Source organism: Anastrepha ludens, chromosome 3 (genome assembly GCF_028408465.1).
Source record: "Anastrepha ludens isolate Willacy chromosome 3, idAnaLude1.1, whole genome shotgun sequence".
NCBI lineage: Eukaryota > Metazoa > Arthropoda > Insecta > Diptera > Tephritidae > Anastrepha > Anastrepha ludens.
In genome coordinates this window covers 109,580,933-109,594,786 of record NC_071499.1, presented here as the reverse complement: position 1 = coordinate 109,594,786, position 13,854 = coordinate 109,580,933, and the positions used below count along the sequence as shown (strand labels likewise).

Here is a 13,854-nt window from a genome sequence, read left to right as displayed (position 1 = left end):
TGTCTTACCTTAACATATGTTGAGTATGTCAGGGTCTATTCTAGACATGGTAAAAATAATTCAGATGTGTGGCCAAGATCAGACCTTTAACCGGTTCTCAGCGAATTTGAAATAATCGGCTGCATGTAATTATCGTATAGATTCCGGCTGGCGATAAGATTGTGTTAGTTTAGTGATATACGAAACAAATCAACACAACCTTCACTCATGTTGATTCGTTGCTATCTGAACAATGATGATATACAAATGATATACGACTGTGTTAGTGATATACGAAAAAAATTAACACCATTTTCGCTCAAGTTGCTTCGTTGCTATTATGAACAACCACTTGTACAATGTTTTGCAACCTGTCAATATCGAGACAATTACATCCAACCCACAATGGAAACAGTTGACAATTCTCTCAAACGCAAAACCTAGAAACCCAGGATTTAGCTTGGTAGAAACGGATTATAAAGATGAATACAGTAGCGTACTCTCAAATCCGAAAACTTGTAAAGCGGTCAATTATTGTTGAATATCGACGTAAACAGAATTGACGGCTTAAACTGGTTATACAGTGTCCAGCAGTCAAAGTAAAACATGTGTGAAAATAATACAAAATTAAGAATCAATCTATTTTTGGCTTTGAGACGGTCCAGAAACGAATCGCAAGTTGCCCGAATGTGACTTGCAGGTATTTTAGCCCACTCGCGGACCATGGCTTTTTTCAGCGCCTCGAGACCGGTGAATCTTTTAGTTCGGACCTTACTCTCCAAAATGGCCCAAAGAGAATGATCTATCGGATTCGCTTCTGGAGAACCTGAGAGCCACTGTTTGGACATTATGAAGTTCGGAACGTTGTTTTTTAGCTAGTCTTTTAGTCCAGTTTTGTAAGACGGTGCCGAGTCCTGTTGAAACGTCCATGGTCTACAACCGAAATGTATGCCCACGGCTTCAAAGCAACCTCCAGAATACTTTCTCATTCGGTCAAATGAACCCTATCTTTTTAGGAGTTTACGAATTGCTCAATTTGAAAAATTTTCTTGTCAGAAAACACAATGTTCGGAAATTGGCCGCTTTCGCCAAGCGAAGAACTCTTTAGCTCTCTGAAGTTTAACTTGTTGCCCGTGCATTAGATGGGCGAGCGGTCTAAAGTTGATTACACTTCGAGTACCGGACCCTGTAATTAAATATTGTAAGCCCAAACCCTGCCATATACAGTAGAAGCCCGATAAGTGCAATACCGATAACTGCAATTTCGCGGAAAGTACAATTCGATTTTGAGTCCATAGAAAACTCGAAAAGAGCAATAAAAAATTGCAATTTTCGGGCGCAAGAGAATTCTTGTTCGAAGAAATTTTTTACTTAATACGGCAATGTATTTGCGTTCATCACGCGCGAAGACACAGCTTTATAGCTATGCACAGTTATGGTTCTCGGAATTATTGCGACCAAAAACACTGTTCCCACGCTTTGTGATTTTTGATATTTACAAATAACTGTAAAATTGTAGCGCTGATATCATAAAATATGGCATCGAATCGTTTGTGACATTCAACACGCGTTAGTTTCAAGCTGGTTCTTGAGAGTAAAACAATCGTTCGGAGTTTGAATCATTTTTTTTTGCTTTCATCAAATAAAATCATGGGAAAAGTGAAAAAGAATATACATTTTCTTACATTGAAAGAAAGAGATGAGATTCTCCAAAACATTGAAAAAGGCGTTAAACAACGAGATCTTGCATTCGAATACAAAGTTGATTACGCAACGATTTGTCGAATAAAAAAACAATCCCGTTAATCAAAAGAAAATGCATACAATTCATTTTCACTTGGAAATAAACGGATAACTTTGCGGTTTGGCAATCATCCAGAGCTCGAGAAGCGTTTGTACCAGCTTGATATTGAAAAGCAAAGCATTAAAAATATTTGATGAAATAAAAAAGGATGGAGAACAATTCAATGCAAGTGATGGATGGTTTTCGCGATTCAAGAAACGCTTCGGACTTCGCTATTTGACTGTGACTGGTGAATCATTATCTTGTGATCCAGAAGCCATTGAGCCATTTAAGGAAAAATTGACGGTGAAAATCGCTGAAAAAGGATATGTAACATCACAAATATATAATGCTGATGAAGCGGGGCTTTTGGAAACTTTTGCCAAATAAAACCTACGTTTCGAAAGATGAAAAGAGTGCTCCAGGCAACAAAGTTTCAAAAGATCGAATCACTGTTCTTTTGTGTGCAAATGGTGACGGCAGCCACAAAATAAAACCATTAACGATCGGCAAATCTATGAATCCGCGTTGTTTTAAAAAATTTCGTCTACCGGTGAATTATGCTAGCAACAAGACTGCTTGGATGACGCGGGATATTTTCAAAAAGTGGTTCTTTGATAATTTTGTCGAAGAAGTGAAAGAATTCGCCAAAAAAAATGATGTTCCACCCAAAGCATTACTCTTGCTGGATCAAGCCCCATCTCATCCGCCCGAAGAAGAATTACTTTGTGGTGAGATCGAAGTGATGTATTTTCCGGCCAATTGAACAGCGATTTTACAGCCAATGGATCAAGGTGTTATTGACTTGACAAAAATTCAATACAAAACATTGCTAATGGAAACCATAATTAGTGAAAAAGATTCTTCATTACATGAACTATTGAAGAAAATTGATTTGAAAGCCGCCGTGATCATGTTGAGCCAAGCATGGGGGAAATTGCTCCCTGAATCTAATCCAGACGATATGCCATTGGATATCGAAATTGACGACCCCCTTCTTGTTGGAGGATTACAACGGTTAAATGAGATGGCCGAAAACTATGTGGGTGAAGCAGACACAGATGAAATCCGCAATTGGGTTTTGGAATTAGGAATAGATGAAGGTGATAGTGAAGCCAATGAACCCGAAGATACTACTCAAGAAGAAACAACCGAAAAAGTCCAGCATGAATCGATTTTTGGCTGTGTCAATACAATTTTGAAATGGGGTGAACAGAACGATGTACTGTTATTCAATCAGAACGCTTGTTTGCATGATATCCGATCAAAAGCACTTGAAAAGTGTTACGAGAAAACGCAATCGAAAATAACAAAGTTTTTCCAAAAAAAATAATTGAATTTTGGAGCACACACTCATATGTCCTTCCGCATTGATCTCTTTGTATTAATTTCAATAAATATGTGTTCATTTTTCTTGAATATCGACCTTTTGAGCTCATTAATTGCATTGAAAAGAGTTAAAATATTTTTCCCTAGGTATTCCTCGATCCACAGGAGAAATTCGCAAAAGTGCAATTTTTCGCTAAGTGCAATCATTGCTGAAATTTTCCAATTGTACTTATCGGGCTTCTACTGTATTTTACAAAGACAAAATGCTAATGTATGGCAGTCGAGACATATACGAAGTGTCAATATTTGAATATCTTACATTAAAGAAATGTAAAATAATATACAAGAGAAATTACATCACAATTAAATTTTTAGCAATTTGAACTGTGTCTGAAATCGGCAAAGGTTATTTTAATAATATTGCCTTAACATAAACTCCTATTGTAAAAATATTTCTTCATCCCTACATCTCTCAAAATATTGAAATACATTTTTTCGCAATAAAGAATTTTATAAAGAAGAATTTTACAGAATTTTAACACCCAGAATGAATATGAATTCAGAATACTGTACCATAAGAATTTCGAATTTTCGTCTCCGAAACTAACTTTCAATTTTATAATGTTTCCAATGTACTATATGGCAAATGTACTTACTAGCTTACATACTATGTAGGTGCATTTTTACTCGCAGTTTTATTATTAGATTTAGAAAAATATATAACATAAGGGGAATGTTTTGCCGGCTAACTGTCGGTCAGATTATGTTCAGCAAGTAAAAAGAACAAACTGACTTAGCAAGTAGTTGGCAACACTTGTTTTCGTAGTGTAGTATTTAGCTGTGAGAAGTTGAACTGTCAGATTAAATAAAGAAAAAAGAATTGGCGAATGGAGTTGTACCAGAATAGAAGAGAAATTATCGGAAAATAATTAAAAAGAAAAATTTTAGTGAAAATACGAGTGCATTATCATATATATTTTCTCATAAATATTGTGGTAGCTGAGATGAGTGTTTTACCATATCAACCAACCAGCGATGAAGACATCTTTCGTTTGTGTACGAAAGAGTGCGGCATCATCACAGCCACGGAGGATCAGCAATACTTTGCTTTGGGCTGCATGATTTGCCCGGCCAAATTCCTTTATTTCGATGCATTCATTGGGCACATGCAAACAGACCATGGCACTCAAACAATGGACCAAAAGGGATTCTTTGGAGGCATGCTAGGGTAAGGTATAATTGCTGAAAGTAAACTTCAAAGCATTCAAGTCAGAATTGTACAAAAAAAAAATATATATATATATATAAATATGTAAATATATATATATATATAATACACGTATATCAAGCAGAAAGCAATGAAGTTGTAAGATGAAAGGAAGCATAAAATATTAATTAAACATCTTATACATTTCTTACGCAAAGTAAATTATATTATTTTTTAACTAATAGATAATAAACGATTTTTTCAGGCTCGGATATGATGACTCGTATGGCGAAAACAATAGTGGTCGAAGTGGCGAAGGTGCAGAAGATCTTACTGATACGGATCCGTCACTTTTAGTACCACAAACAGTTATGATCAAGGAAGAAGTTGATGAGGTAAACATATTTTAAATAATATTTTCTATGGTGTTTTTGTACGCTTTTAATATACAACTTTTTCACAGGAAGCACTAGAATTACCGCAAGCTGATAATTCTGACATTACGAGATATCTGAATGAAAATGAATTACAGAATGCTGATGATTCAATGTATCACGTAAAGCAAGAATGTACTGAGCCTGAGGTCACAGTGGAGGGGGACCATGACAACTATATGAATGATAACTATGGAAATTATGAAGATTACACTAACAATGGCGATGAGGAAGATCCTATTTATCAAGGAGAAGACGAAGATGAAAATAATTATGACGATTTAGTTGAACAATCTTTATTAGGAGGAAATAATGGAGTGGTATAACGATTTTCTTTTCATGTTGCAAATTTTTTTTTTTAAATGCTTTTCTTTAGGATTCTGGTCTAACAATGCACATAAAGGATCGCAAAATGATTCAATTTCTTATAGACGCGTATAGACGTAATACCTTCCTTTGGGACCATCGTCATCCTCAATTTCGTGATCGCGCCAAACGACAGCACTTTCTGGATTGGATTGTAATGGAATTTAAGCGGCGCTTTAATCTATCATTAGCGAAGGATGCGGTTACGCGCAAGTGGGATAATTTACGTACGGTGTATAAAAGAGAATGCAACCGGATGTCATTGGAGAATACTAACATCAGCACATTATGGTACTTCAAGGAACTGCATTTTCTTAATCGGTTATATGGTGGTAATCAACAGATGACAGAAGCTGTGGTCAAGGTATGTTGAAATGATTTTTTCATTTGGTTAAATAAAGTTGGATAGGATGTTTTATTAAAATTCATTTTTTTTCATCTAAGTTTTCCTGAATGAAAAACATGCAAACTAGAAAACGCAATCTATGTATTTATACATACATATGTATTTTAGGATATTAACTTACGTTTATTATTCTCAGTTTTTAAAATACGGATTTTTATTTCATTTCATTTATTGCCCAAAATCAAAATACGGATTTAAAGGCGGCCAAAAGCGGTTTGCCATTTTTTTCATATAACGAAATCACAAAATTGTTTTGTCAAATTTTTATAAATCTTGTACAAAGTTTGAAGTTATGAAGTAAATCATATTTGTTGAAGAATGAGAAGATGAGTAGTCAAAATATCGCATTACTAAATAGATGCACGCTACTGTACACGTTTTTAAATTGAAAGGAGAAAACCATGTAAGGCCTAGCAAATAATTATTTTTTTTTGTATTGAAAATGATGTGGTTTAATTTAACAAATTTTAAATGATTTTTATTATCTTAAGGGGTTAGAGGTAGTCAGAGGCCCGAAAAAGGATGATTTTCAATAATTTTTTTTTGCTAGTCAATTGCTTTATTTTACAAAAATAAAAATAAAAACATAGCATTAATACATCATATTTCGACTTGACTGTACCGAAATTTCAACAAAAAAAATTAATAATTGTAAAAGTTATCGCTGTTTGTGGGGAGTCCGTTTCTCCAGAAGTCCCTTGCGGGGATCATCACAAGTCCTTGGAGATTCATCTAAAATCAATTCGACAAGAGAAATTAATTTTTTTAATAGATAATCTTGTGTCTATTTCAAAATTAACAATATGGCGGCCTCAGGAAATATTTTTCAGATTTTCGAGAAAAATCGAGTTATACGAATTATTTAATTACTTACACTGTGCCATCTATTCTTGGACCATATAATACTTCTTCAGCCGTCATAGCAGCTTCCAAAATATCTATTTGCTGTTGCCTACTTAGCATTTTACCTTCTCGAGTGTTATCGTTAACGCGCTAATCTGCCACTTTCATACGTGCAGCATCAATTTTTTCAGCATACGAACGCTCCGGAGCGCCCGAGTACCCTTTGTTAATTGTTGAATAACTTGAAAAGTATTTGTCGAATTCTCTTCAAATTTTCACACAATATTTTTAAGATATCATACTTTAAGACAATGCAAAAAACAATCCAATTTTTTTTTAATTCTGACACCCCTTAAGGGTAATAAATACGTAACATATGTGTAATAGCACAAAAGTTAAAAGGAAATTCAGGTACATCTATCGAGAACCACAAATTATCCCTCTAAGAGACGCATGTGGCTTGCGAGCCGCAGGTTGTCATGCCCTGTTATATAAATGCATATCTACATTTTACTCCAAAGTAAGCAGGCCTTTTTAAAAATAAGAATCTTTAGTTAAACCATTTAAAAGCAACTCCATATACTCGTATGTGGAAGATATTTTTTGCGTTGATGTACTTTAAAATTTTCATGATATTGGGATAAATAGTTTTATTGTGTTGTTGTTGTTGTAGCAGCATAACAATTCCCATACACATACGCTGAAAGCTGCTGAAGTGACAGTCCTTGACCGGATATAAATCCGGGTTGTTGTTGTAGAAGTAGCTTAAAACCGGGTCGTTCCGGTTACGAGGAACCGACTGTTGTGGAAACTTGATTCCAATTCACATGTAATAGCAGTTTAGAGTAATTTAAACAAAATTTGACAAATTCGAATAATTACAAAAATTGTAAATTACTGCTTTAACACCTTTTCAATGCTTGTTTAAATTTTTTGTATTTATGTATACCTACGTCTCAATTTGCGAACCAAGTTTCAAGTGTTGATTTTTTACTTTGTGACAGAGTTCTTATGTGGTATAAGAGGCTAAAAACAGTCATGAAATCTAATTATGAGCAAATTATTGGCAAATAGAAATCTCTGATCAGCGCATATTCCTCCACTCCATCAACTGTGGGAGGATTAATCAAAGGCCAGTTAAAATCAAAAATAAAAAATATTAAATTAACGGATTTTCACCTAAATTTGGGTTGAATATCGTGCATTCGGAAGCACGTGCTTTTTTGCACGGTACTGCGTGCACTAATCTGTCTGCACTGCCAAACAATATTTTGAATAAAAAAAATTCTAGCTGCCAACCACTCCGATTTGCCAGATTTTGGAAAAAATGCTCACCATCTAAAACATGAATTTTTAAAAGAAGACCACTATATTTTAAATAAAAAAATCGAATTAAAAAAAGTAGTTGATGTTCTTAGTTTGAAGAAATTCTGCTTATTTTTTTATGCCTGATTTTAAATATTAATTTTTTTTGACAAGAAAAAACAATGGAATGCCAATCATGTTAGGATTGACTAAGTATTAAATATTAAGTGCAAATAAATTAGCAATTAACTCATTATTACATTTAGTGCTCAATTTAGTCGTCAAACAAATAGCGTAGTGAAAATTGCTGGTTATGCACTTTACGGTTGTTCTGAACTATAAATTAAATAAATTAAAAATGTAAAATAAATAATAATAATTGTAAATAATCTTAAAAGTACAAAATGACTGTAGTCGCGAGTCATTTTATACTTTTAAGATGCCATAGCAAACATCGTGCATTGGTGGAGTGCAACATAATCTTTATTTATTGCTGAAAACCCGTTTTTTCGGTATTTGCTGCATTAACAAATGGAAAACTTCGCTCATTTTTATATTTTTAAACTTAACGTTTTTTTTTTAATTTTTAACTTTTGCGCACTTTACTTAAAAGCACAAATATTTGGTCCATACACGAAAGTATTGTAATAAGTAAGAATTCAACAGCCTCAATAAAAATAATTCACTTAAATATAACAAACAACAAGCATTACAAGTTGGGCGATTTTGAAATTTCGTGAGCAATTTTTTCATAGCGCGCAATTTCCTCTCGTGGATTAATAACACATGGGCTGAAAAGTCCCGGTCCTAACAGATAGATGGCACCAGCTTTATTGAATTCACCTCCATTTCAGTTAGTACTAACCTTAAAAAGACAGCTGTGAAAATTTCATGATATTCTGTTCATTAGTTCGTGAGTTAGTGTACTAAGAGTGACGCTACTTTTGTTATTTTCAAAAAGAATTTCGTGTTTTAATTTTGCATTGCTTCTTGATGTGGAAAAAATTACCATTCAGGCTCGAAAAATGTTACGGGGACTCTGCTCCATCAGAAGCAACAATAAAACGATGGTTTGCTGTCTTCAAACGAGGCAGTGGAGACACAGATGATGCACAAAGCAGTGGACGTCCAAATGAGGTGGTAACACCAGGAAACATCAAAAAATCCGAAAGTGAAGTTGCGTGAGTTAGCTGACATCGTAAAAATATCAAAAGAATGCGTGGGCTTTATATTGCACAAGCATTTGACTATGAGATAGCTCTGTTCAAAGTGTGTGCCGCGTTTGCTCGTTTCCAAGACAATGGCAAAACTACATGAATTGAATTTCGAATTCCTTCCACATCCACCGTATTCCAGATTTGGCTTACAGCGACTTCTGGCTATTCGCAGGCCTTAAAAAATGCTCGCCGATAAGAAATTTCGCTTGAATGAAGAGGTCCCTGAAGGCCTGAGGCCTATTTTGAGGCAAAACATAAATCGTTCTCCAATTGTGGTTTTGAAATGTTAGAACGGCGTGTTTTCTTTGAAGGGACTTTTCAGTCCATGTGTTATAACATAGCCCATCGTTTAACAGCCCAATCATTACGATCACATCATTTCATTCGTTTAATGGTTAGACTGTCTTGTAGTAATTAAATATTCTTATATTGTAGACAAAGTAAAAAAAAAAAATTTTTGTAAAGTAATAAAATATTACTTATATTTCTGTGGACTTTTGACAGAATAAATTAATTCGACTTGGCATTAGATCTGTTCATGTAAAAATTATCCAGCAACTTGCCAGTAACTTAATTTTCTATCTCAAAGAGAAGATGAAGAACATTCCATTAGCAATTACAATTCGAAAATTTTAATTCGTGTTTATTTTTACTTTGTGATCAGCTGTTTTTCTCACTTGCACATTTTTACAAGTAAAAATTTATCCAGGAAAAACTTGCAACTTCCCTTCAAAATGAAATGCCATTTTGTTCTTTCAACTCCTCTTCTATTCGCCATTTCCCCACTCGCTATCTCTGTATGTACTCGATTAACTTGACGAAAAATTTGCATACGAAAGCAACAACAAATTATCGACAAAGATTCGCCGCTACCGAGTATGGCTATAGCTCATTAGACGTACTGTCTTACCAACTCTCTCTTCCCGCATTGCCGACATATGTTCAGTTGCTTCATCTATTCGTCACTTGCTAAGGAGAGGACCTCACTTTCCCCTATTTTACAAGGTTTTTGGGTATATGAACACCAAATCGTGATAATTTGCAACAATTGGTACAAACTGTTTGCTTCATGAACAGACCTATTGTTTTCATATCAAGCGCTAAATTGCTTGGTTTTTATGCAATATTAACCCTTAACGGCCGAGAGCTTTATTGTAATACTCGCCCATAGAACGACGGAAACTTAGATGAAATTCTAAAACGTTTATAAGGATAAATACTTGAACTAAACATTTACACTGATTTATTTAGATATGAATTCAATATATTAACTTCATTTATAATTTTATATGATCAACAAACCAGGGATGTACAAAGTTGCAAACTACAGCGATGATAAATAAATGAAATGAAAACTGAATTCTTTTCATGTCCCCGTATTGGAGAATTTCGTTTTCTATTGCATAAACACCATGTCCCCGTAGCGGGGCCTTTCGGCCGTTAAGGGTTAAATCAATCAGTCATTTACGTCTTAATAAAATTTGAATAAAATACTAAATTATTCTATGATAGATCAAAATAGATTGACCTTAAAGCAAAACCTGTGAAAATCACAAAAGTCCATTTGTTTATAAATAAGTGTGTTTCCTATTTATTTCATTGAATTTTTAATTATAATTTTAGGAAACCGTTTACAGACGTCGGTACTCTGCACTTTGGAATGATGTATCCACTACAAAACTTTTGTCCATGGTGGAACAGCATTCCTGTTTTTATAACAAGTATAACATCGACTACCGCAGCAAAGAGAAACGTGGAGAGGCGTTGCAACAAATGGCAGCGGAGTTACAGAAGATGATTGACGTCAGCACCATACAAATATCAAAACGTATTTCGCAATTGCGTTTCGATTATTCCAAACAAAAGCAGGAACGTTTGCTTTGTGAGCAGAATAATAAAGTATTTACTCCCAGTTACACTTACTACGATCAAATGCAATTCATGGATGCTGATATAGCTCCATTTAAATGCGATTTTTGTCCAGTAATAGTGCAGTCGCCGCGAGAGCTGGATGTTCACCTCAGTACCCATCAGCCAGAGGGCAGTTATGCTTGCAATGCTTGTCCGGTTAGCTTTTTAGATATTGATCAGCTAAATCAACATAAACAAATACACACACCAACAAATAAAGATGTGAAATATTGGTGCGATTTATGCACGGCCAGCTTCCGTACAAAAGAAGTGTATGATGAACATATGCGCCGTCATAACGATGAACTCTTATTACCCTCTTTAGCAAATATTCCGCATCCTCGCAATGAAGATGTTAATCCACTAATGAATATGAGCAGTAGCGAGTATGATGAATGCTACTCGTGCGACATTTGTGGGAAATCATTTGCGAATATGGTATACCTCAATGCACATCGTGCCCAGCACAGCAACGCCAGCGATCGTCCATTCCGTTGTGAAAGTGCACATTGCGGCCGTTCATTTACCTCACGGCAATCAATGCTCGACCATACACGACAACACTATAGCAACGAAGAGTATAATTGCGATATTTGCGGCAAAACTTTTAAATCGCTTAAAAATCTGCAGAATCATAAACAAATACATGACGCCATCAAACGATATGTTTGTAAGATATGTGGCTCAGCATTTGCGCAAGCAGCTGGTTTGTATTTGCATAAGCGCCGACATAATCGACCCAACTCACGCATACGTCACACTTACTGATCCACTTACATAAACCTATAAAGGTATTGTAATCGGAGGTTATAAATTTAGTAGCATAAGCCTACATAACCACACAATAATCATCTCACTAATCTAACTATGCATGCAGAAGTAATTATTATTATATTTGAGATTTCAACGCAAATTAGGGGACTTAATATGGATTGTAGCCACAAAATTACGAAATTGCATTAAACTAACTAGTAATGTTAAGTGAAGTTGGTAACGTTAATGCAACGCGAAGTTTAAAAAAATGAAGTAAGATTTCTTTAAGGATTTATTTTAAAATCTTATTTATTTTTTACACAGTTACCATGAAAGAGATTCTTTAAGACGTTATGGCATATTCATACATATATCTATACATTTAGATGCAAATAAAAGGCCGTATTAATACAAAAGTTGAACATTTCGAAGCCTTTCTTTTTTGTTCACTGATAGTTGATAAATCTCAAATGTTTTATTTATTGTCAACATAAGATTCCAGTTGCAATATATAGTAGATTTTACAATACTTATTTTAAATGGGATAATATAGTTTTGAGAGGAGTGTGGCTGCCTTTGGCTTTTATAGGAGCAATATGGCATTTGTGATTGCTCAACAAAAGATCAGTTAATCTATCAAAAAATCAACTTATTCAATAATACATTTTCCCTTACATATGGGACTCTTTCATTAAGAAGTGCATTAAGTGCATAAAAAAATATAATCGCGAAGTTAAAAATTCACTTTGAGACAAGGGTGCGCCTTTTTTTTGCATGTTTATGTATGCATATATGTATAGGCATATAACGGTTCACAAGTATTATAACACAATTTTTTATTAATTTATTATGTGACATACATACTTACATATACATGTATATGCGGCAAGTAAATTATTTTAAATTAGTTAATTCCAATGCTGCAATTGGGTTTATAGTATAAGATTGTACTTAGAATTTATGTAATAATTGTAATCTTAAGAAAAATTAAAGGCGAATTTGCGAACATTAAAAGAATAATCATCTAGCAATTGAATTTTCCCACTTGATTCTTTCTGGTGTTGGTATCGACTAAACAACTTATCTAACCCAGGTATACATACATACTTACCTAAAAATTCATAAATAAATAAAATAATTTCGAAATGAATTTAGCCGTTTTTTCGAGTAGTCACAAATATTCATAATTTGTGTGAATTTTAATTTGTTTTCCATATACACATTATTTTCATTACATATATTCACACTTATTGCGAACTCCGTGTGAACACTAATTCTCATAAATTACAATGAATGTGTTAAATGTATATATAAATAATATATAATTGACGCATGCATCCTGGACCCATGGTGAAAAGATTTTTAGAGGTGTACTGCCTAGCAGACCGTTATTCAGTTCTGAGCGAATTTGACAGATATGTGAAAAAATTTTTTTGAAGGATTTGGATTCTACATCATTCGTTTTGTGCCTTTAACTTTGTGCCTAACGAGCAAACCTGGTATCTATCATCCTTGTCCTTCCTTGACCGAACTTCTCCTCCAATTTGTGGTGTGCGTTATTGTAACAGCATAAAATATTTCCCCTACATGTTTAGGGAAGTTGCTAGACCCGGGTGCCCAATTGAAGGTTTTAAAAAAGGTGTCCAACGGAGGGTTAAATATCATTGAAATTTTATGATAAACTATTTTCAAAAACAAAAAAAATGTTAAAGGTATATAATATATGTATGTAGTAATGCACACCTCAACTTCGCTCTACTTGCTAATTATAAAAACGTAAACAAATAGTTGAACTTTCCTGCCTTAAAATAACGTATACGCAGTGGATACCTTTGTTGACGTTTCCCCTTCGAAACTTTAAAGTCGTTTAGAAATTCAAATTGATGTGAACATGAAAAACTGAGTATGCAGTATTACTAATAAAATCTATAGTTTTACAGACATATGAAGATGTTCCAGTTTAACAATCAATCAAAATAAATGGATCAAAGAAGTTGCATCAAATTTTGTGTAAAAAATAGAATTTAGTGCTCAAAAACACTTGAAATGTTGACACCGCAACCAGGTGAGAGTACTCTGAGTCAAAAAAATGTTTACAAATGGTACAAGCTTTTCACAGAAGGTAGAACAGTCTTTTCGAAAATGTTAGGCATTAAGCGTGTAGCACCAAAGTTCGTTCCAAAATTGCTGAATTTTGACCAAAACCTACGACGCATGATCATCGCTCAGGAATTGTTGAATGACGTCAACGATGATCCAGATTGGCTTAAAAGGTCTGAACTGGTGACGAATCATGGGTATATGGTTATGACATCCAAACC

The 13,854-nt window shown here is 34.3% G+C and overlaps 1 protein-coding gene across 1 annotated transcript; it reads left to right on the top strand.

Moving 5' to 3' along the window:
- Positions 1–3,924: 3,924 nt before the first annotated feature.
- Positions 3,925–12,569, top strand: LOC128858763 (zinc finger protein 569). Its single transcript, XM_054095259.1, has 5 exons — positions 3,925–4,319; positions 4,564–4,693; positions 4,762–5,052; positions 5,109–5,462; positions 10,493–12,569. The coding sequence occupies exons 1-5, from the start codon at positions 4,096–4,098 to the stop codon at positions 11,546–11,548; spliced, it is 2,055 nt and encodes a 684-aa protein (XP_053951234.1). The 5' UTR covers positions 3,925–4,095; the 3' UTR covers positions 11,549–12,569.
- Positions 12,570–13,854: the final 1,285 nt, after the last annotated feature.